This window comes from Geotrypetes seraphini, chromosome 10, assembly GCF_902459505.1.
Source record: "Geotrypetes seraphini chromosome 10, aGeoSer1.1, whole genome shotgun sequence".
Classification (NCBI taxonomy): Eukaryota; Metazoa; Chordata; class Amphibia; order Gymnophiona; family Dermophiidae; genus Geotrypetes; species Geotrypetes seraphini.
Window position 1 is genome coordinate 6,679,812 of NC_047093.1, and position 24,455 is coordinate 6,704,266.

General features: G+C 46.3%; 1 protein-coding gene across 3 annotated transcripts in view; it reads left to right on the forward strand.

The window, feature by feature from the left end:
• RPTOR (regulatory associated protein of MTOR complex 1) overlaps window positions 1-24,455 on the forward strand; it is a 496,675-nt gene that overhangs the window by 429,178 nt on the left and 43,042 nt on the right. For 2 of the 3 annotated variants that reach the window (XM_033960074.1, XM_033960072.1), the window contains 5 exons: window positions 258-363; window positions 3,743-3,857; window positions 9,710-9,834; window positions 11,822-11,926; window positions 19,629-19,676. In XM_033960074.1, the coding sequence (XP_033815965.1) occupies window positions 258-363; window positions 3,743-3,857; window positions 9,710-9,834; window positions 11,822-11,926; window positions 19,629-19,676 (499 nt within the window). The remainder of the gene's footprint in view (window positions 1-257; window positions 364-3,742; window positions 3,858-9,709; window positions 9,835-11,821; window positions 11,927-19,628; window positions 19,677-24,455) is intronic. The other variant, XM_033960073.1, reaches the window with a different exon arrangement.

The following is a 24,455-nucleotide window of genomic DNA, read 5'->3' on the forward strand; positions in this document are numbered from 1 at the left end:
TAGGAGGAGTGGTGTATTGCTGTTTGTGATGTGCCTGACTCTGTATGCTGGACAGGAGAATGGAACCAAGCTGTACAGATAAACAGCTCTGGCTCCAAATTGCTACACTGCTTCCATGATGGGGAGTTCCTTGCCAGTAATTCCTCTAATGCAATGAGTAGTGAACTCTCTCCATTCCTGAGATGTGAGGAGAGCTGGCACCTAACAGGTGGTGCTCCACAAAATGCTGCTTCACTGGTTTTCCCTTTCTCTTCAAGATCCCAGAAGAACATGATGTGGAGAGTCAGTTACGCAAGGAGAGGGAATGGAGGTTCCTGCGAAATGCGCGGGTCCGGAAACAAGCACAGCAAATGATAAAAAAAGGTAAGAGGCTCATTTTAAAGATGCCTGATGCATCTGAAAGGCAAGTAGAATTTTATAGCGAGATAAGATGGGCTATGGCAGACATGGGCAACTCCGGTCCTCGAAGGCCAGAATCCAATCGGGTTTTCAGGATTTCCCCAATGAATATGCATGAGATCTATTTGCATGCACTGCTTTCAGTGCATATTCATTGGGGAAATCCTGAAAACCCAATTGGATTCCGGCCCTCGAGGACCAGAGTTGCCCATGTCTGGGCTATGGCATAGTTATCAGCTATTGTAGTGTCTGCTTTTACTCTTGTCTGTTTATTTGACATTAAATTGGTTCATAAATTTATAGATAAAATACAACATTAACGGAACTGTGCTGAAAAGAAGAAAAGGGAAACCATTAAGGAAGAACTGGAATACACCTGCCACAGAGACACTTGTGATTTAACCACTTTGTGTCATCCAACAGATTTAATTACCTCACTAGTTATTCCCATCTCTAGAGTCCCAGCACAGACCCCTGGGGAAGCCCACTATTCACCCTTCTCCATTGAGAATATCGGCTACTTAACCCTACTCTGTTTTAACCAGTTCTTACTTCACAACAGGACATTACCTACTATCCCATGACTTTCAGATTTTGTTAGGAGTCATTTGATGTAGCACTTATTCCATGGAACATGCTTCTCAAATCCCTTTTGGACCAGCTCACCTTTATCTACATGTTTGTTTATACCCCCGTAAAAAAATGTAGTAGATTGATGAGGCAAGATTTCCCTTGACTAAATCCATGTTGGGTTTTTTTCTCATTAATCTATGCTTATGTATATGTTCTGTAATTTTGTTCTTTATAATAGTCTTTACCATTTTGCCTGGCAGTGATATCAAGCTCACTGGTCTATAATTTCCCAAATTATCTCTGGAACCCTTAAAAAAAATTTGGTGTTACATTGTCCACCCTCCAATCTTCCTGTACCATGCTGGATTTTAAAGATAAATTACTTATTACTAACAGTAGCTCTGCAAGTTTTTCAATTCTATCACTACTTTGGGATTTGTACCATCCAGTGCAGGTGATTTGCTTTCTCTTCAAATTGCCCCATTACATCTTCCATGTTTACAGAGATTTGTGCACAATCTATTTTTCTAGGTCTCTCTTTGCTTTCCTTGATAAGCACCTTGCATTTGACTTGCCTTTCCATATGCTGTTTCCTATTATTTTTCTTAAGGATTTCCTTTTAGCTCTAATTGTTGGCATGGTTGACAAGAGAGGTGAAGGAAGCTTTTGTTTGACCTTCTTCCTTTTTTAATATATGGAATACATCTGGTCTGGGCTTCCAAAATGGTATTTAAAAAAAAAAAAAAATCCATGCCTGGTGTACTTTTTTGGCCTTTGCAGCTGATCCTCTGGTTTAAAAAAAAAAAAAAAATTCTCATTTTATTATACTGTTGTCTCCTTTTAGACAGTGTACTTTGTGTACTTCAGAGATTATCAAATAGCTCCTGCACCAAATCATACACTCCACTAAAAACTAGGTCTAGATTTGTTTCCCCCTTATTGGTTCTTGAACCAGGGGTTCCAAAAAGCAGTGCCTGATTTCCTTTATTTCTGATGATAATTTCTTTAATATCCTTTAATGATCTTCTCGCTCAGTAATTTATTCTAAATTGTTGTTCCTTCCTCCACTTTTAGATATATATATTCAAGTTCATTTATGCAGAGTCATCAGTTAGAAACGTTTTCAGTTTGGTCAACTTTCCTTTAAGGAAGGTTGCCTTACACATTTATGCAGGCTCAAAGTCATCCTGGTTGTATCTGTTGTAAAGCTCTATTTGAATTGGCCCCAATCTACCTCTCCCCCCACTTTGAATTTCATAATTCAAATAAGAATACATGAAGAACCTTCTGGTTTTTGTTTCCATGTCGTAACAAGAGATTCTTGGGAAAAACTTTGGCATTTCAGGCTGGTTTAATGAATTCTTCTTGAAATGCTCATATTCCCCAAGCCTAGTCTTATTATCTATTCCGGAAAACTCTTAAAACTTATTTGTTTGAAAAATATTTGACTTAGCAATTGTATTTTTTCAGAAACATTCGATACTTATGATTGCTATCTATTGCTTGTTTAGCTTTTTTTTTTTTTATTGTGAACCATCTTTGAGAACTATCTGATCTAATTACAATTTGCATTTTTTTGAGAAGTATTTGAAATTTGCATTGTAATTTGCTGTTTGTCCAGCTTTTCTTAATGTAAACCGCCTTGAACTAATGGTTTGTCGGTATATAAGAATAAATTATTATCTGCAAACAATAAATGCAGTGTTACCTTAGTATCTTTACTTTCTTTAGGTTTAAGGCTTAACCCATAACTTAAAGAATTGGTAAGAGTGCTTAAAGGATTAAGTACTTTACAAAGCAGAAGTGGTGACAGGGAATCTCCCTAAAATGATCCCTGCCAGACCTTGTGATTAGGAATCGCCAGCTGTCTGACTTTAGATAGTGTGGTCTGTCACATTTTAATGTATGGAATACATTGTGGTATTGAGCTCAGTGAGTTTGGGTAGTAGCCTAGGGATTAGAATACTGGACTGACCACAAGTGAAGCTCATTTCAAATCCCACTGCTGCCCCTTTGATCTTGGCAAGTCACTTAACCCTTCATTGCCTCAGGTACAAATATAGATTGTATGCCCTCTGGGGATGGGTAAATACGTAGGGCCTGATTCTGGAAATGTGCCTGCAAAATGGGGGCCTACTGCGTGTCAGGCACCGGTAGGAGCTGCATCCACAATCGTGACTATTTTTTGGACACATACACCTTAAGTGTAGCCAGCATATTACAGGCCTACATTTAAGGCATCTGACTCACGCCTACGGACACCTAAGGCCATGTCCGGCATAAACCATGCCTAAGCCGACCTTAGGTGTGCCTAGTTGTGCCTGGACACCTCTGTAGGTGTGAGTCAGATGCCTTCACTGTACCAATTTCTTTTTTTTAATGTGTATCTCTATTAGTCCTTTAACCCTGTCCTGGAGGACCACCAGGCCAATCGGATTTTCAGGCTAGCCCTAATGAATATGCATGAGAGAGATTTGCATATAATGGAAGTGACAGGCATGCAAATCTGCTTCATGCATATTCATTAGGGCTAGCCTGAAAACCTAATTGGCCTGGTGGTCCTCAAGGGCAGGGTTGGGAACCACTGCTTTAGAAGGCAATAGGACGCCGTTTCTAGAATAAAGCTACTACTGAGAAAGGTGAGAGCTAAATCTAAATAAGTACGATGATTACTTTTTTCATGTGTGTGATTTGTGCAGAGATATGTCCAACCCTTCTATTTGTTTTCATTTTACTTTGAAACTCTTGCTCAACCTTTCTTTCCGATTAGGAATTTCAAGATTGGATGACCAGATATTTATTAACCGGAATCCCGGGGTTCCTTCAGTGGTGAAATTCCATCCTTTCACCCCATGCATAGCAGTGGCTGATAAAGACAGTATCTGGTAAGAGACTAATGGGTGGTGCACATCCTAAGTGACCCTAGACGGTGCTTCTGTGCCCGTGGGTTGAGATGATTTTCAAAGGCTGTTGGAAGCTTGCAGTGCTGTAGATTTTGAGCCCACCCGTTCTGAGCTCTCCTGGGAGAGCGGTATAGAAAATGGAATAAATACATAAAAATTATGCCCCACATGACTGTGCTGGTAAAATATTTGTGCTTTCATGTGGGCTTGCAAAAGTTGCCACTTATCTCCATCTGTGCGCATTAAGGATCCTGCTAGAGCTGGACCTTTAATCTGACCCAGTACAGCAAGGCTTATGTTCTGTCATTTACCTACAGGAAAACAGCTTAAAATAGCCTCCCCGTATCTGAATTATGTAACATCTAGCAGACTGTAGGGGACAGTTTGTGAAGGAATTAGCTGCATACCTAACTAGTTTCTGCCTTCTCTGTGGCTAGCTGCCTAATTAGCTCAGGGTGAACGAGCACCTGGGAATCTCATTTTGAATTCTTTCTCCTGCATCTAATCAGTGTAAACCCCAGAAAGGTGATAGATCAAATCCCTTACTTGATCAGGTGAACTTTCCAAAAACCTGACTTTTCAGCTTGACTTTGCACCGGGAGTTAACCTTTGAAATGCAATTTTCCAGGTCTGCAAGCTATTCATGGTGTCCCACTACCCATGTACTAAAAAAACTAGCTGATTATTGCTTCATTTTTAATGCTAGATCTTTCCCTATCATAGGGAAACAGTCTCTTACAGAATAAATTTTGGTTAGTTTTAGAATGAATAAATGTTTTCCACTTTTGGTATTATGTAATCAGGTTTTTGTGAGTTAGTTTTGTGGTATGGGCATCTGCCATGCACCAAGCTTCAAAAGTTGCTTTTCCCCCCCTGTAATTAGAAATGGACCCTTTAATGGAGGTGGAAGCCTGCTCATTTCCATTAGCATCCCCCTATGTTGTCTTGGTTAAACAGTAATGTCTATGCTCAGTGATTTAGGTGTGAAACTGTGATCCTTGCCACAGGGGTTTGTTTTCTGCAGTACAAAATCCTGGAACAATCAATAGAAACATGACAGCACATAAAGGCCAAATAGCCCATCTGCAGCATCCATCATCTCCTCTCCCTATTGGCTAAGGCTCTTAACATTTGCATCTCCTCTTCCTATAGGCTAAGGCTCTTTACATCTGCATTCTGAGGTCATAGAGCATTAATGTTATAAGCTAAAGCTCTTTACACCTGGTAAAGAGCCTTAGCTAATAACATTAATGCTCTACGACCTCAGAATGCAGATGTAAAGAGCTTAGCCTATAGGGAGAGGAAGAGATAGTGGATGCTGCGGATGGGTCGTTTGGCCTTTATCTGCCATCATGTTTCTATAACCATAAAGCTCTATGACCTCACAATACAGTTGTAAAGAGCCTTAGCCTATAGGAAGAGGAGATGCAAATGTTAAGAGCCTTAGCCAATAGGGAGAGGAGGAGATAGTTGACAGATAAATACCAAATGGCCCATCCAGTCTGCCCATCTGCAGTATCCACTGTCTCCTCTCCCTAAGAGATCCCACATGCCTGTCCCACCCTTTCTTGCATTCAGACACAGAGTTTGTCTCTAGCACCTCTAACAAGCCTATTCCACACACACTTACCACCCTTTCTGTAAAAAAAGTATTTTCTTAGATTACTCTTGAACCTATCACCTTTTAACTTCATCCTATGCTTCCTTTCAAATGATAGACACTTGCCTCATGCGCATTTATGCAACGTAGGTATTTATACATCTTTATCACATGGGGGCAAATCAGGAATTAAAGGCAATTGGTAAATTACGTGATAACCGGAATAGAGCTAGCAAAATGAAACATATGTACTTGTACATTGACTGCTGTATAGTTCGTTCATGCACAGTGTAGCATTCGGCCTTTAATCGTGTGACAGCAACGAGGTCAGAAACATGGACACTTCATTGCAAGGCTGCATCATCAAAGAACAACAGGCAGTTAGTGCGCTTTCTTTGGGCAGAGGGAGAGAAACCTGTGGAAATTTACCGTCTGATATTGACTCAGTATGGACATAGCACCATGAATCAAGCAAAGGTTTGTGTGGGTAGAAAGGTTTAAAGCAGGAAGAACCGGTGTAACTGACGAAGGATGTTCTGGTCGCCCTTCAACATCACACACACAAGAGCACATTGGCAGGGCAGATGCCTTGATTAAAGAAGACTGACGGATTACGGTGTCTCAGTTGGCTGCAGATTTGGATATCAACTATGGATCTGCATTTGCCATAATTCATGATGACTTGGGATACAGGAAAGTCTGCATTATGGGTTCCCAAACAGCTGACTGATCTGCACAAACAACAGCGTGGAGGTTGCGACCCAGTTCCTGAGGTAGTATGAAGAAGATCCAAGTATGCTGTAGAAAATTGTCACCGGTGACGAGACATGAATCCATCACTGCCACCCGGCGAGCAAAAGACAAAGCATGATGAAGTAAAGGAAGTGGTGCTCACCTGGCGTCGGGAGCAGCTGAAAAACCTCTTCTCTGCAGGAATGCAGAAGCTAGTTGAATGATACAACAAATGCGGCATCACTTACAGGGACTATGTGGAAAGTGATATGTTCAGTTGCTCACAGTTACTTCTATTAAACCATTAAATGTATTTTGCCATTGCCTTTAGATTTATCCTATTTCCCCTCTCCTGCCTTTCCTCCAAAGTATACATATTAAGATCTTTAAGTCATACACCTTATGATGAAGACCACACACCATTTTAGTAGCCTTCCTCTGGACTGACGCCATCCTTTTTATATCTTTTTGAAGGTGCGGCCTCCAGAATTATATGCAATATTCTAAATGAGGTCTCGCCAGGGGCATCAATACCTCCTTTTTCCTACTGGACCCTAGCATCCTTCTAGCTTTCGCCATTGCCTTTTCGAAAGTGTTTGGCCACCTTAAGATCACTTACTATCACACCCAAGTCCCATTCCTCTTTTGTGCATAAAAGGTCTTCACCCCGTAATCTGTACCATTCCCTTGCGTTTTTGCAAACCAATTGCATGACCTTACATTTCTTAGCTTTAAATCTTAGCTGCCAAATTTCAGAGCATTCTTCTAGCTTCGCTAGGTCCTTCCTCATGTTATTCACATCTGGGGTGTCTACTCTATTGCAGATTTTGGTATCATCCGCAAAGAGGCAAATCTTCCCCGACAGCTCTTCAGCCTTTCAGTAATATCGTTTATAAAAATGTTAAAAAGAACAGAACCTTTCCTCAGAGTGATCTCCATTGATCACTACTCTGTCGCGTTCCACTCAACCAGTTCTTGACCCAGCCCGTCAACTTGGGACCCATCCCGAGGGCACTCAGTTTATTTATTAGACATCTGTGTGGAACACTGTCAAAGGCATGGCTAAAATCTAAATACACCACATTTAGCGCTCTCTATCAAATTCTCTGGTCACCCTGTCAAAGAAATTGTCTTAAGGAGAATAGAAAGAGGCAGTTGTACAAATTGTAAGAATCTGAAATTCTTTCTCACTTAGTGTTTGACTTATATCATAAAAGTTTCAGTACGCTTGATGACAACTTTCCAAGTTGGTAGTGACAACTTCCACATGCCAGGGATGGTTTGTGGTGGTCATAGAAACAAATTTTCCCTGAAGGATCAGTTCAGTAGTAGAAAAGCCCTGAGTTACAGTCAGCTCACCCAGTCTGCCAGGATATATCCTGGTTCTTGGCCATAAAATATGAGCACTTATCTAAGTTAAGTTCTTCCTTTCCTCATGATTCCCATATGCATCCCAGCACCTGGCCCCAGTCATGACTTATTCCCAGCTGTATTGGCCGTTGGTTTTGCTAGCCAGCACTGTCACTACTGACACTGACCCATTACCGTATTTTCACGCATATAACGCGCGCGTTATACGCGTTTTTACCTACCGCGCATACCCCTCGCGCGTTATATGCGTGAGCGCGGTATACAAAAGTTTTAAAACATAGTTCCCACCCCGCCCGATGCCCGATTCACCCCCCCAGCAGGACCGCTCGCACCCCCACCCCGAACGACCGCTCGCACGCGCTCCCACCCGCACCCGCATCCACGATCGGAGCAAGAGGGAGCCCAAGCCCTCTTGCCCGGCCGACTCCCCGACGTCCGATACATCCCCCCCCCCCCGGCAGGACCACTCGCACCCCCACCCCGAAGGACCGCCGACTTCCCGACAATATCGGGCCAGAAGGGAGCCCAAACCCTCCTGGCCACGGCGACCCCCTAACCCCACCCCGCACTACATTACGGGCAGGAGGGATCCCAGGCCCTCCTGCCCTCGACGCAAACCCCCCTCCCTCCAACGACCGCCCCCCCCCAAGAACCTCCGACCGCCCCCCCAGCCGACCCGCGACCCCCCTGGCGACCCCCACGACCCCCCCACCCCCCTTCCCCGTACCTTTGGTAGTTGGCCGGACAGACGGGAGCCAAACCCGCCTGTCCGGCAGGCAGCCAACGAAGGAATGAGGCCGGATTGGCCCATCCATCCTAAAGCTCCGCCTACTGGTGGGGCCTAAGGCGCGTGGGCCAATCAGAATAGGCCCTGGAGCCTTAGGTCCCACCTGGGGGCGCGGCCTGAGGCACATGGGCCCAACCCGACCATGTGCCTCAGGCCGCGCCCCCAGGTGGGACCTAAGGCTCCAGGGCCTATTCTGATTGGCCCACGCGCCTTAGGCCCCACCAGTAGGCGGAGCTTTAGGATGGATGGGCCAATCCGGCCTCATTCCTTCGTTGGCTGCCTGCCGGACAGGCGGGTTTGGCTCCCGTCTGTCCGGCCAACTACCAAAGGTACGGGGAAGGGGGGTGGGGGGGTCGTGGGGGTCGCCAGGGGGGTCGCGGGTCAGCTGGGGGGGCGGTCGCAGGTTCTTGGGGGGGGCGGTCGTTGGGGGGGAGGGGGGTTTGCGTCGAGGGCAGGAGGGCCTGGGATCCCTCCTGCCCGTAATGTAGTGCGGGGTGGGGTTAGGGGGTCGCCGTGGCCAGGAGGGTTTGGGCTCCCTTCTGGCCCAACTACCAAAGGTACAGGGAAGGGGGGTGGGGGGGTCGTGGGGGTCGCCAGGGGGGTCGCGGGTCGGCTGGGGGGGCGGTCGTTGGGGGGAGGGGGGTTTGCGTCGAGGGCAGGAGGGCCTGGGATCCCTCCTGCCCGTAATGTAGTGCGGGGTGGGGTTAGGGAGTCGCCGTGGCCAGGAGGATTTGGGCTCCCTCCTGGCCCGATATTGTTGGGGGAGTCGGCGGTCCTTCGGGGGGAGGGATGTATCGGACGTCGGGGGGGGCATCAGGCTTTCAGGATGGGGACAGACCTTCAAGGGGGGACAGTGCACGGAAGTCAGGGGGGGTGAACGGAGAGTCGGGACAGCGCACGGAAAGTCAGGGCGGGCGAAAGGAGCGTCGGGCAGCATGCGCGGTATACTTGTGAGCGCGGTATACCAAAGTTTTTGTACATATCATCGTGATTTCTGCGCGCTATACCCGTGTGCGCGTTTTATACGGGTGCGCGTTATTTGCGTGAAAATACGGTAGTGTCTTAAGAGCTGTAGCCTGCTTGAAGATACTGAGCCAAATATCCCATGGTTTGCAGTGTCACTGGATTCTTTATTCATCTGCTCCTTGATTTCTCCAGAGCTTGGTGTGCACTACCTGGCCACTGCCATCTGTGGAAACTGGCCCATTTGGTTTCTGGGTCACTGCCAAAATGTTGGCAGTAGCCATCTGGCTGTCAGAGTTCAGTTTCTGGGGAGGGGTGGTATTTGGGGGGTGTAGGGTTTAAAGAAGAAAACTGATCTTATTCTGTTTTCCCTTTCACAAGTTTTTGGGACTGGGAGAAGGGCGAGAAGCTGGATTATTTCCACAACGGGAACCCACGTTACACAAGGATCACTGCCGTGGAGTACCTGAATGGGCAGGATTGCTCTTTGCTCATGAGTGCCACAGGTGAGCTCACAAAAGGGATTTTCCAAGCTAATAACTAGGGCAACATGTTAGTACAGTTTTAAGTTTGTTTGGTCTCACAGTAAATAGTTTTGTTTTTTTCATTCTAGCGATTTGTGGAAATACTGCTGACAGGGTAGAAACGGAGCATTTGCTGCATGCCCTGTTCTTTTAACCTTTCTGTAAGCTGCTTGCTGCTGGGAGGAGAGGGGGTAGAGTCGAGTAACCTTTCATTTGACCTTCTCTGGTGGTTTTTATGCTGTAGCAGATGTCTGAACTTTTTTGCTTTACATTATTGGCAGGGTACTACTGAGGCTCTAGCTACGTTATCCAGGTGCTTTGTGGATCATTTTGAAATACTGCCCATGAAGTCATCTTGATCACTCAGACTATAACAGTAATGTGGAAAAAGGGGATAGCTCAGTTTACCAGGAATATATTTTAAAAGAGGAAATTGTTGTGTAAGGGGATCGGGTGATCAGGAGACAGAAGAATGCTTAGGTGGTACTTTAGAAGAAACGAGGCATCTAGAACCTTCTGCAGCCTAATCTTGAGTTATACTGTCATGATGCGCTGGCCTTGTAGCTGTCAAGTGCCTGCTTTTCCATTCACTGGCTTCAGCAAAGTGCTAAGTAGAAACCCTTTTCTGCTCCCTCCCTCGTCTAAGAAACCCATTCTTAGTGTGTTGTTTCAAGTGCTTTCAATGACCGTTGCAGCCTATTATGGAAGTGCTGGACAAACTGTGTGTAATTAAGAAATCTGGGGGTAGGTGTGAAAGGACAAGAGCATGCTTTCTTCTAAGTGGATTGATTTTCTTCTTTTTCTCTTTATTATTAAAGAAAAGGTTCATTTAGAAAGAGAGTAGCATCTGCAAAGGCTTTGGTGGTCTGAACACAGCCCCCTGTGTACAATTTGGGAAGTTTTGCATGAGGAGTGATTACCAGAGCTCCCTAATAGCGGTTTTTAGGACAGACTGGTCCGCTGAATACTCTGAGATGCTCCTGATGCTCATACGAACTCTGAGTGTCGGGAGCAGTGCAGAGCATTCAGCACGCCAGCCTGCGCTAAAAATCGCTATTGCAGTTTTGTAAAAGAGGGGTGGGGGGTAGCCAAGTGCTGTCTCCCCGTTTGGATGGGAACATGAACTAAAGTAGCTAGTTTCATAGTGCTGTCACCCATGAGTAGCACCAAATTCTATGTGGTTTTGATTAATTACTCTAAGGCCCTGATTCTGCAAAGTGCGTCCCGATTGTAGGCAGCTGTAGGCGTCCTACACCTGTCTAATCAGCCAATCGGGAGGCACATTTTCCAAAAAAATGCTCCCGAGGCAGGCCGCCTATATTGAAGGCGAACCTAGGCGGCCCTACACGTCTTCCTAGCAGAGCGGGAGATGCTTACAATGTAGGCTAGCAAAATGCTGGCCTACATGGTAAGTAGATGCAGCCGCTGTACTTAATCACGGCAAGGGATCTCCCTGCCGCGATTAGTATAGCGGCCTCCCCTTCCCCCCCCAAAGATCGCCGGCAGGAGGGTGCCCAACCCCTCCTGCCGGACCCCACCCGGAACCCCCCCTCGGGCTTACCAGCAAGTTGGCCAGAAAGGTCCTCGCACCGTCCGGCCAGCAGGCCCACCTCCGTCCAAATGAGGCGGGCCCACCCCTCCCCTGCCCAACCCACAAGATCCTAGGGCCTGATTGGCCCAAGCACCTAAGGCCCCTCCTATAGTGGTGGTTTGTTTGTTTTTTTAAATTAAAATAAGGTCTAAAACAAAAAAAGACCCCAAATTAGGGGAAAAGTCTAAACAAATTCAAAATTGAACCAAAATTGATGTATGTATTTTTAACCTGATAACCTCCTTAATACACAGGTTTGAATGAGGCCTGTAATTTTTTAGAGGTGGAAGGGAGATGCAAGCAGAAGCAATTAAATGATTGTAAATAGCACATGCTTTTGCGGTCTTTGTTTCTTAATCCTTTTTTTTCTCTCTGAAGATGATGGCGCTATAAGAGTGTGGAAGAACTTTGCAGATCTGGAAAAAAACCCGGAGATGGTGACTGCATGGCAGGGCCTGTCTGACATGCTGCCGACCACACGAGGTAAGTTGTGCTGGAGGGAGAACCCAGGACTTGGGCTGAGACAGTGGCTTCTGCTGCTCACTTCCTCCTTTAGCAGGAAAAATCGCACACTATGGAAGTAGCGGCTCATTTCTGAACACGAGTGTGGGAATTAGTGGAGAGTGCACCCACAGCATTTCCTCCTTCCCTCTCCTTTGCCACTGCTTTGATTCATGCCCAGACTGGGATGGGGAAATTGAGCGCCAAATGTGGGAATACTGGAGCAGAATGAATAACCTAGGGCTATTCCTCTAGAGCTAGATGTTATTGAATAACATACTCCACCCCACACAATCTGGCTTCAGATCCAATTTCAGCACAGAAACTCTCCTAGCCTCCCTTATGGACACAATCAGACAACACCTCAGCACAGGGAAAAAAATGCTACTTATACAATTAGACCTAACCGCAGCCTTTGACCCAGTTGATCACAATATCCTTCTGCAAATCTTGGATGCAATAGGTATCTCTGATAAAGTATACGCTTGGTTTGAAGGCTTCCTAAAATCCAGAACCTACAGCGTAAAATCAAACAACGTAAAATCAGAACCTTGGGCAAACCCCTGCGGAGTACCACAGGGTTCCCCACTATCACCCACCCTCTTCAACCTATACACTGCCTCTCTCGGAACACATCTGAACAATCTAGGTATAACCACCTACAGCTACGCGGACGACATTACCATCCTCACACCTTACGATCAGACTAAACCCACCATGCCAAACATCCTACACAGAATACTTAATACAGTTATGATCTGGATGAAAGATCACAAACTTAAACTCAACCCAGACAAAACCAAATTCATCCTATTCGAAAATGACAAAATCCAAACCTCAAAAAATTTAGAAATCAACTATATCAACTACCCCATCCAAACCACCATAAAACTACTAGGAATGACCTTAGACAGAAGCTGTACCATGCAACCACAAATAAATAATACAATCCAGAAATCCTTCACAATCATGAGAAATTTGAGACAAGTCCGGAAATTTTTTGAAAGAAATCAATTCCAGCTTATAGTACAATCTTTAATCCTAGGACTGCTAGACTATTGCAACATCCTTTTCCTCCCATGCCCTGCTACTATGATCAAACAACTTCAAACAATCCAAAACACAGCCTTGAGACTCATCTTCTCATTAAGAAAATTTGACCACATCACAGAAGCTTACATCAACTCACATTGGCTACCAATCCAAGGAAGAATACAATTCAAATTCTACTGCATGCTATTTAAATCCCTAAACGGAGACAGTCCTTCCTACCTGAATAACCGCCTCAACCAAGCATCCACACTCAGACACAGAAAAGTGCACTCCCCATTCATACCCCCCCCGATCAATGAAGTAAGAAGATCAAAACTTCACGATGGCCTCCTAGCCACTCAAGCCGCAAAAATGGATACCCGAATTTCCAAACTACTGATGACCACATCAGACTACAAGACATTCAGAAAAGAAATAAAAACAATACTTTTTAAGAAACTCCTAAATCAGCCCTAACTTCACCTAATTTTACCTCCATGTACACAATTTACTATAAACTGTAATTATCCTTACCTCGAAATTACCTAACTACCACTCTAATGTATCTTCGATTCCTACATTGTAACCCCGTTTTATAAATCTTTTTGTAAGCCGCCTTGAACCGCAAGGTAATGGCGGAATAGAAATCCCTAATGTAATGTAATGTAATGTAATATATGTAGACACCATGGGCTGCTATTAACGTTGAAATTATTTGGGGTAAATGAAACAGGTGAATTGTGGAACTGTCTTTAAAAGGTTATTTTAAATTGGCTATGATAGAATCAAACAGAATTAAAGTTTTTATAAGCTGAAATTCTCAGAAAAGAATAAATAGCCCAGAGTTAGGGAGGGAAAAACATGCTGACATGCAAAGTTAAAACAAAGGAAAAGCTTATGTTAAGAACTGACAGGGATTAATTTGCGTTTGCTATATGGAGTGATTGTGATAGTAAGATCTCATTGTAGGGTAGCAGAAAAACAGGAAGCAGGCTTTTCAGAGAGAACAAAAAAAAAAAGGATGCAGAGGAAGGTTATGCAAAAGCTATAAGGGAAAAAAGTCAAGTGCATAAGGAGAAAGTAAAATACTGCCACCTGCTGGTTTTAAAAATTGGGCTTAACATTGGCAAATTTAGGATTGAAATGTAAAGTGACGTGATGTATTGCTGGAAAGAAGTCATGTGATCAACTCTGCCATTGTATTCTAAAATATGGTAATTATTACAATGATGTCAGGTTAGGTAAAAAGAAGTCTCTGGTTTTAATCCTTCTTTGGAGAGCAGAAAATGTGATAGTGACATGAAAGGCATTAATAAACATGAATTTGATTATTACACAGTTTTCATGTCTGTTGATTTGAATTCGCAGAACGGACTCCCTTGCCCAGTCATATTGGGAGAGGACGCCCATTCTGGTAATCCTTTTGGCCCCACTGTTCAATTCTCCCAGCTTAAAACCTGCATCTGATTAGGCAGAGAGAAAAGTGGCATTTCACACTCAGTAAAGGGGTAGCTAGAACTCTCATTGTGTGGCTTTGTTGTATTAGCATTATGTTGTAAACTGCCGTGAATAAACAGTAGTGTGAGTGTGTATGGTTTTAAATAAAGAGAAAGCTGAAGTGGAGGTGCTGTGGCTTCCACATGTGGGGCCACAGCCCACGGATGTCTGCTTCCTCCTGTTCATGAGAGAAGAGGGTAAGGACTGAGCAGGAGGCAGCAGAGTAAGGAGCTGGGGCAGATGAGTGGCGCAGCCAAGGTGAGATGACAGCGGGGCCAGATTATACATGGTGCAGAAACAGAGGCACTTTGGACTGCCGAGAGCCATTGAGGAGCAAGGGGAGGTCTCTGAACACTCTGTGTATGTGTGTGCAGGTCTCTCTCCATTTACACCAGTGTGTGTCAGTCCCCATCTCTCTGTTTTAAACTGCAGGGATTTCAGAGCTTCCGATCTCGCTGTGTCCCTATCACGTAGCATTTTTCTTCTGAGCGGTGTCTCAAGTCATTCCCGCAGTATCCCTTATCCAGCCTAGTTTCCAAGAGCTCTGCACTGAATATGCATGAGACTTTATTTGCATGTGCCTGTGGCTAATATTCCTCTGTGGATCTCCTGAAAACTAGACTGGATGGGGGTGGGCAGTTGCAGGAATGGCTTGAGAAACTCTGCAGTAGGGCACTCCAGCGTTGTTCACTGCATTCTTGCTAAATCTTGGAATGCCCACCTCTTCCAGCCTCATCAGCTGTTCACCCCCACTCTTCCTTCAACCACATAGCAAGGTTTAGCCCTAAATACTACTGTCTGATGTTTGGCCTGCTTTTGATGGTGATCTGTTTTAATTGTTTCCTTTTTCTTCCTGCTTGTCGTTTTGCTGCATGGCTTTGCATGGTCGTCCTCCATGTAGAGCCTTGTAATCTGTTCTAGACTGGTGACTCTAACATAGAAAAACCAGATTTAGTGCAGGATGTTCTTTGTTCAAGTCATTATGGTGCTGGACATCAGCAGTTGTAAAACTGCCTGAAGGGGATCTGCTCAGACTCTGTTATTCCTTTCATGTTCTGTGTACACTTAGGAAACAGGACTGTCCCGAATGTCCAGGGCCCAATTTTCTATAACTGAGAATTGGGTATATTTATCCGATTCTCATAAAAATCACATGTGCTCTGATGAACACTGAGAGGTGCAGTGCAATAAAGATGGTTTCTTCTTATAGTTTTCATTCTCTTGTCCTTGACATTACTCCTCAGCTAGATAATTCATAGGTATATTGTCAGCCCCTTCCTTGAGCTAATGTAGTCATGCAGATAGGTCAAGTGAACAAATACAGTTCATTTGCAACCAGCCACTAAGTAGCTTAATGGTCCATGCATTGGCCTGACATCTGAAGGCTTAAATTTAAGCTCATTTCTGCCACTGACCCTTGTGACCGAGGTAAGTCGACCTTTGCCTCGGGGATCAATTTGAAAGTGGCGTTTGATGTTATCGAGTTCTCCCAAATAGTCAATGAAGTTATTAAGTGATTTGCTTATTTACATTGCTGCAGCTGTGCATCAGAATAATACAAAGCCATGACAAATTTTATGTTCACGTGGTAAAACTTAAACCCTCTACATCTGACGTTTGGGAGGCGTGGGACGTGCGAGGCTAGTCCTGGTTCCCTTCTGCAGTTGTGGAGTGAGTTAATAGAAGCAGCTGAGCTTGGCCTGAATAACTTCAGCACAATTGAGGCATGCATCTGATGTGTCAATTCCTCGTTGTCACTTTACGATTTCATCTGTAATATGATAAACCACCCATCACATTCATATAAAAAATAAGACACATTAAGTGGAAGAAGCACAAGGAAAACCCAGAGTACTATATTTCATTAATATACAAAAGATCTAACATTGGATGTTAGATCTGTATCTGACTAATGAAGTGATTTGATTGGATGCCTAATGTGTGATTATTTACATATGTTCACGTATTTATTTCATGGCATGATCATTTAAGATGTCAAACATTTGCCGGACTTGCAGTGTTCAGGAGTTGCATTAATGAGGACCTGTAAAGAAGGCCATGAAATCTAGAACCCTCATCAGATAGGTCTAGTTGTCCTGTTTTAATCTGTAGGTTAATGGGGAGAAGCTTCCTGGATTCCTGTTTACTGTCCCAGTTAGATGAAGTGGTTGACATAGGATTGGCTTAGCAGGGAGTCTTGGTTTCAAGATACAACAACCTTCATCGATGATGCTGATTTGGGAAGCCCCATTTCAGAAGTAATAAAATAGTTCTGCATCAGAAGGGTAAAATATGAGTTGTTAAAGGCATGCTAGTGACTTAATGTACTGAGAGGAGCTGTAGTCACAAAGAATTCCTGGCAAGCTAAAGAAAGTCAATATAAACAGCTGGGGAATAAGGTCAAAAATGTGTTCCTGAAGGTCCAAATGATGAATACAACAGGTAAAGGAACCAAAACTTATGCTTCAGATACCTTATTAACCTTGAATGGTGCTCAGAAACCAAGATGGCATGTAAAGAACTCAAAACTGGGGATAAACCCCTAAAGAGATTCTTGTGATATCTATCATTGCACCAGTGTATGGTATAAAGGTACTGTAAAATCTTTGTAAACTATGTTCGTAGCTGGTAATGTATCCAAAAATTGAATTGTCCAAAACGGCTTTAAAGAGAATAGCTAAACAGCTTAATGAATAAACTTAGCTTAAATGTTCAACCCGCGATGGTTCAGCTGGGTTCTGACGCGTTTCGCCCCTATGGCTTCATCAGAGAACCCGCCTAGCTAAAGATGAACACGAATTCAAAATCAGTCCTGAAAAGATGAAACAAAAAAACAAGATGCATGACTGTGTTTGATACTGAAAAACAACTTATAAATATAGGTAAACAGCAAAGTTAACGACGCTACCGGTGGAATACCTGTGCTGAAACAATGATTTTCAATTTCCTGTGACGTAAGCGCTCAGCTCAGGAGGCTCAATCCATACCTCAGGGAGCCTTATTGGTTACTTTAGACATTCAAGCCTTATACACTAATATTCCTCAATCCAGCGCGATTGAGACCGTGAGGAAATACCTTGAATCTTTACAGTTATCTGTAGCTAGAGTAGACTTTTTAGTCACCTTAGCCAGCATAGCTTTGCAGCACAATTATTTTATGTTTGATTCTGAATTTTTTTTGCAAATAAAAGGAACTGCAATGGGGGCAACCATGGCCCCATCTTTAGCATGCCTTTACGTCACTGACTTCGAGGAAACACATGTTTATTCTTCCACATATGTTTCTGATATTTACACATGGAAGCGTTACATCGATGATGTATTTTTGATATGGATTAATACTCTTGAAGCTTTTCATCAGTTTCTACAGTGGCTTAATACATGCAATCCACACTTACAATTTACCTCTAGCACTTCTTACACCCAGATTGCTTTTTTAGACATCAACATCACTCTTAACCAAGGGGTCTTTCACACTTCTATACACCGTAAGAACACTGATAGGAATGCTTTGTTACACTATGACAGTTATCATCCACGTCACTTGAGAGACAATCTACCAGTGGGTCAGTTTTTGAGACTCAGGCGTTTGTGCAGTACCACGGAAGAATATAAACGCCGTTCAGAAGATATGTGGCAGCGGTTCAAAGATCGAGGGTATCCTCATGGTACCATCAGAAAAGCCTATAAACGGGCTTTATATGCTCATCGCTCTTATTTGTTAAATCAGACTTCTGACCAACCTGAATCCCGAATGGTATGCACGTTGCCTTACTCTTACCAAGCATTCAACATCAAAAAAATTATTAGTACCCATTGGCATATTTTGCAGACACACACATGCCTTGAACAGCCTCCTCTATTTGCATACTCCAGAGGCAGAAATTTGAGGGACCATATATCTACCTCTTATTTTTTCAGCAAATCAGACAATACTGAGACATCCCTCACGGGTCATTTCAAATGTGGACAGTGTACGGTGTGTGCGCACGCTTTTGAAACCACCAGCATTCAACATCCCCGGTTATTAAGGAAGAAACATATTTTACAACAGCGCACAGATTGCAATACTCAGGGTGTTGTATATTTGATTTTTTGTCCATGCAATATGTTATATGTAGGACACACCACTAGAAGCATCAAGACCCGTATCATTGAACACCTCAGTAAAATCAGAAGAGGAGATATTAATGCCCCGTTGGTTCAGCATTGGCAATCTTCTTCTCATCAATTACAGGATTTAAAATTCGTAATTTTGAAGGTGGCACATAGCAATAGAGGGGGTAATTCACAGGCTTGGCTTTGGAAACAAGAACAGAGTTTCATTTTTCACTGGCAGACAGTGGCTCCTTCTGGCCTCAATAAGGAAGTGGAGTGGTGGGCGTTCCTCCACTAGGTGATTGACATTTCTCCCTGCATAAAAACCGAGCGCTCAGCTGAGCGCTTACGTCACAGGAAATTGAAAATCATTGTTTCAGCACAGGTATTCCACCGGTAGCGTCGTTAACTTTGCTGTTTACCTATATTTATAAGTTGTTTTTCAGTATCAAACACAGTCATGCATCTTGTTTTTTTGTTTCATCTTTTCAGGACTGATTTTGAATTCGTGTTCATCTTTAGCTAGGCGGGTTCTCTGATGAAGCCATAGGGGCGAAACGCGTTAGAACCCAGCTGAACCATCGCGGGTTGAACATTTAAGCTAAGTTTATTCATTAAGCTGTTTAGCTATTCTCTTTAAAGCCGTTTTGGACAATTCAATTTTTGGATACATTACCAGCTACGAACATAGTTTACAAAGATTTTACAGTACCTTTATACCATACACTGGTGCAATGATAGATATCACAAGAATCTCTTTAGGGGTTTATCCCCAGTTTTGAGTTCTTTACATGCCATCTTGGTTTCTGAGCACCATTCAAGGTTAATAAGGTATCTGAAGCATAAGTTTTGGTTCCTTTACCTGTTGTATTCTTCAAGCTAAAGAAAGTGACAGAATCAAAGCTTTTGCTTGGAGGTTGGTGGGGGGGTGATTTTTCACTTGGGTTTTGGTCTTTTTTTTCTTTGTTTGTGCTCTTAATTCATGGTTGTAATTTGTTTTGCTTTGGCTGACCAATATACCCTTCGCATCAATCCCTTAATCCCTGTCTTCTCACAGGTCTGGCAAGAAGGGTTTCAATCTATCTTGACAGGAGTAAACAGGGAGGTGAGTGTCTACTTTACCCTTACCTCACATCTGAGCCGTACCTGTCAACGATTCAGTGACCAAAGTGGGTTGATAGCTGTTCTCCCCAATCCCAGTCTGCATCTCCACTCTCTCTTCCCTCCATTCTCGTGATTGCCAGTAACTCTTCCTGATAAAACGCCCTCTTTTCACCTGGAGCCAGATTGAGTTACTTGCCTGGGTTTGACTAGCGAGCAACTTTCCTGGCTTTAGGAGCGGGTCAGTTGAAAGAATCTGATGTGATGAACTGAGACGGTTGACAGGTAGACTCTGTGTTTGTTGGGTGGAGTCTCTTGCTGGCTCACGGAGGTTGTGGGAATATTGGCTTCCCATCCTTTCTCTCCCTGCAAGGACATCTTTGCTTAAAGAACCCAGCGCAACAAATGGGGTGGGAGGTGGAGGGGATAATTTAATTGCTTTGTATTTCATCCCAATGAGATGATAAACAATAGTGAATGAAAACAGTGAGCCTTTTTCATGTGTTTTCTACATGTATTTAATTGCCTTTTTCACATAGGTACAAATCAGATTCTTTAGCACTCTCCAGACCAGTAGAGGTTAATCTTTACAAATGGGTATATATCCAATCATGACCAGCAGGTGGAGACTGAAAACAAAACTGTGGGACAGTATATACTATACTCCCTTCTCTATTTACCTCAGTCTTCTTTCAATCTCCAGCAGGTGTTGATGTGATCTGTACCCATCTCCCTTGGTAGGGCTGTTGGAATTTGTTTAGGGGGTTTATAATCCCTGTTTTTGGCCGGACGGAGCTTGGACGAGCCCTGTTTGGGGGTCCATCCGACCTCGGGGGTGTCAAACCCGGCGGGTCTCGGGCGGGGTCCTCCCCCCACTTCCTCCACCTCCCCACATTTTTTTAGAGGAGCCTCAGCAGTAAGCCTTGCCCCCTAAATCAAGCAAGGCATATTGCTTCGAGAGCCTGTGGAGTCTGTTCTGTAAAAAAAAAAAAAAAAAAAATCCTGAGGTAGTGCCGGTCTGCAGGGTTGTTTCCCTTTAAGAAAACTGTATTTTACTGTATTTTTTCAACTAACCGGCACTTTTTTATAGCTAGGTCGCGTATGGAGCAATGAGCACTTCTAAGGGGAAAAAGTGCTCATTGTGCTTCAGACGCGAGGCACTCGCGGCCGGCCTGTGCAAGCGGTGTTCAGGCCGGTGCGGTGGAGGAGCTCCGTCGGCAGCGGCTGCAGGCGCCCAGAGCTCCCCGCCGATGGTGCCTCGCGAGTCGGCAGGGAACGGTGGGGAAGCCCGGTCTTCTCCGTCCGCCCACGGAGGGATTCCCCGAGCCGCCGACGGTCGGGTTTTGGAGGATTCCCTCTCAGCTGATTTTTTGACAGCTGATGCCGGCTTGCCTGCTTTAGCGGCTGAGACTGTTCAGGTCTCTCAGCCGCTACAGGCTATGGAGGGAGCTTTTTTGGCGGGAAAGTCGCCATCTTCTCTGTCTGGCCCCTCCATTTTGTCTTCCACCTCAGGTGACCTTCCCCCTGTTTTGTCTATGCAGGGGCAGGTTTCTGCTGGGTCCCCTGCTGTGGCAGGGAGTCCCTTGGGACCCTCGGGGGGGGGTTTCCCCTGATTTCTTTTTTCTTTGTGCAAAGCCTATTTTCAGGCGGCTGGGGGTCCCGGATGCGCCCAGGGGGTTTCGGGGAGTGGGGTTTCCTCTGCGCTCCCTGCGGCTTTGCCTCTCTCGTCTGTGGTGGCGTCCCCTCCTCCTCCTCCCTCGTCCAAGCGTCCGCGGGTGTCTTGGGACGAGGATTTATGGTCTGAGGAGCGTGTCGGTCTGGATGAGGACCTGGACCATTTTGAGGATTTCCAGGACCCTCTCGAGGGGACGGCCGCTGGCGGCGGGTTGTCGGGTTTCCCGTCCTCTGGCGAAGAGGCGTCTGTGGTGCGCCTTTTTCAGAGAGATGAGCTACCGGACCTGATTCAACAGGTTTCTTCGGTGTTGCGTTTTGAGGATGCGCCGCCGGAGACTCCGCGTGTGGGGGACCCTCTGCTTCGGGGGATCCGTACCGTTTCTCGCTCTTTTCCCATGCATCAGGATATTCGGGATATTGTACTGGAACAGTGGAAAACACCGGAGGCGCCGTTTCGTTTGGCGCGCGTCATGGCTCGTTTGTATCCCATCCCAGAGGGGGATCGGGCTATTTTAACGTCGCCAGTCGTAGACGCGGTGGTCTCGGCGATTTCTAAGCGGCATACCGTGCCTGTTGAGGGCGGTTCTGCCTTGCAGGACTCTGAGGAGCGCAAGTTGGAGAACATTCTTACGCAAAATTTTCAGGTCTCTGCCTTTGGGGTCCAGGCGGATATTTGTGGGGGGCTGGTGGCTCGCGCTGTGTTTCGGTGGGCTGAGCGTGTCCTGGATCGGGAGTCTGATGACTGGTCTTTGGTGGATCAGGAGGTGGCGAAGATTGAGATGGCTGCCTCGTTCCTCTCAGATGCTCTTTATGACTTGGTGCGGATCTCGGCTAAGTCTATGGCCTTTGGCGTGGCCGCTCGGCGTATTTTGTGGCTGCGCGCTTGGTCGGCGGATGCTGCGTCCAAAGCTAAGCTTACTAAATTTCCCTTCCGGGGGTCTTTTTTGTTTGGGGAGGAATTAAATAAGTTGCTTCAGACTCTGACGGACTCAAAGGTGCCCCGTCTGCCTGAGGACTGTGCCCGCCCTGCGTCTCGGGGTGGCACTGCCCGGGGGCGTTTGCGGGAGTTCCGCAAGTATCGCCCTGGGCGTGGGGCTGCTTCTTTCCCGGCTCCAGGTTTTTCCCGGGGTCGGTTCTTCCAGCGCATGCAGCCTTTTCGGGGGGCCCGTCGAGGGGCAGGGAATCCCTCAGCCGGTTCCCCCGCTTCCCGTTCTGCACAATGACTCCTTGCCGGCGCCCCCTTTGGTTCCGGTGGGGGCCCGGCTACGCGAATTTTTTCCCAAATGGGCCGAGATCACGTCCGATCAGTGGGTCCTGGAGGTGGTGCGGGACGGTTATGCCCTGGAGTTCGCCCGCTCTCTGCCGGACCTTTTTCTAGCCTCTCCATGTCAGACTCCTTGGAAGACGCAGGCTTTTCGCCAGACCCTTCAGCGCTTGCTAGATCTCAAGGCAGTTGTTCCAGTGCCCCCTCCGGAGTGGGGCACCGGCAGGTACTCCATTTACTTTGTGGTGCCCAAGAAGGAGGGGACCTTTCGGTCCATCCTGGATTTGAAGGGGGTCAACAGGGCTCTCAAGATTCCCTCTTTTCGCATGGAAACTCTGCGGTCGGTCATTCTGGCGGTTCAGCCGGGGGAGTTTCTCACTTCTCTCGATCTGACGGAGGCCTACTTGCATGTTCCCATTCGGGCCTCTCATCAGCGCTTCCTTTGCTTTGCGATCTTGGGTCGGCACTAACAGTTCTGTGCGCTTCCCTTTGGTCTGGCCACGGCTCCCCGGACGTTCACCAAGGTGATGGTGGTCGTCGCGGCGGCCTTGCGGTCGGAGGGCATTCTGATGCACCCCTACCTGGACGACTGGTTGATTCGGGCAAAGTCGTTGCAGGAGAGCTCCCGGGTTACGGCTCGGGTGGTGGAGTTTCTCCGGTCGCTGGGCTGGGTGGTCAACCTTTCCAAGAGTCGGTTGGTCCCGGCTCAGCATCTGGAGTACCTTGGGGTTCTGTTCGACACCTCCTTGGGGAAGATCTTCCTTCCGGAGGCCCGGGTAAGCAAATTGCAATCTCAGATTCGCCTTCTTTTGGCGTCCCGGTGTCCTCAGGCGCAAGATTTCCTCCAAGTCTTGGGGTCGATGGCGGCATCCCTGGACGTGGTGAGGTGGGCGCGGGCCCACATGCGTCCTCTTCAGTATGCTCTGCTCCGGAGGTGGTCACCCCAGAGGCACGGTTTGGATGTTCCTGTCCCCCTGCGAGGCGTGGCGCGCTGCAGTCTGCGTTGGTGGCTCCGGACCCCTCACCTGGTTCAGGAGGTGGGTCTGGATCTCCCGCAGTGAACGGTGCTCCTTACGGATGCGAGTCTCCTCGGTTGGAGGGCTCAGTGTTTGGGTCACTCAGCTCAGGGCACCTGGTCCACGGAGGAGGCCTCCTGGTCGATTAACGTGTTGGAGACCAGAGCGGTCCGTCTGGCGCTGTTAGCTATCCGCTCCCTTTTGTTGGGCAAGTCGGTCAGAGTCCTGTCGGACAATGCCACGGCGGTGGCTTATGTCAATCGTCAGGGGGGCACCAAGAGCACTCAGGTGGCGCAGGAGGCAGCTCGGCTCATGCTTTGGGCGGAGTCCCATCTTCTGGACCTCTCGGCCTCTCACATAGCCGGGGTAGAAAATGTTCAGGCGGACTTCCTCAGTCGTCACTTCTTGGATCCAGGAGAGTGGTGTCTCGGATCGTGGCGTTTCAGTTGATAGTGCAGGCTTGGGGGCAGCCCCTGATGGACCTGATGGCCACGAGTGGCAACGCCAAAGTGCCCCGCTTCTTCAGTCGTCGCAGGGACAGTCTGGCCGAGGGTCTGGATGCTCTGGTCCAACCGTGGCCAACGGAGGGGCTGTTGTATGTGTTCCCTCCTTGGCCTTTAGTGGGCAGAGTACTTCTTCGCATTGTTCACCATCCGGGTCTGGTGGTTCTGGTGGCTCCGGATTGGCCTCGACGTCCGTGGTACGCGGATCTGGTGAGGCATCTGGTGGCGGATCCTCTTCCTCTGCCTCTCTTGGACGATCTTCTGACGCAGGGTCCCATTCCCATGTTCGACCCGTCTCCCTTCTGTCTTACGGCTTGGCTCTTGAA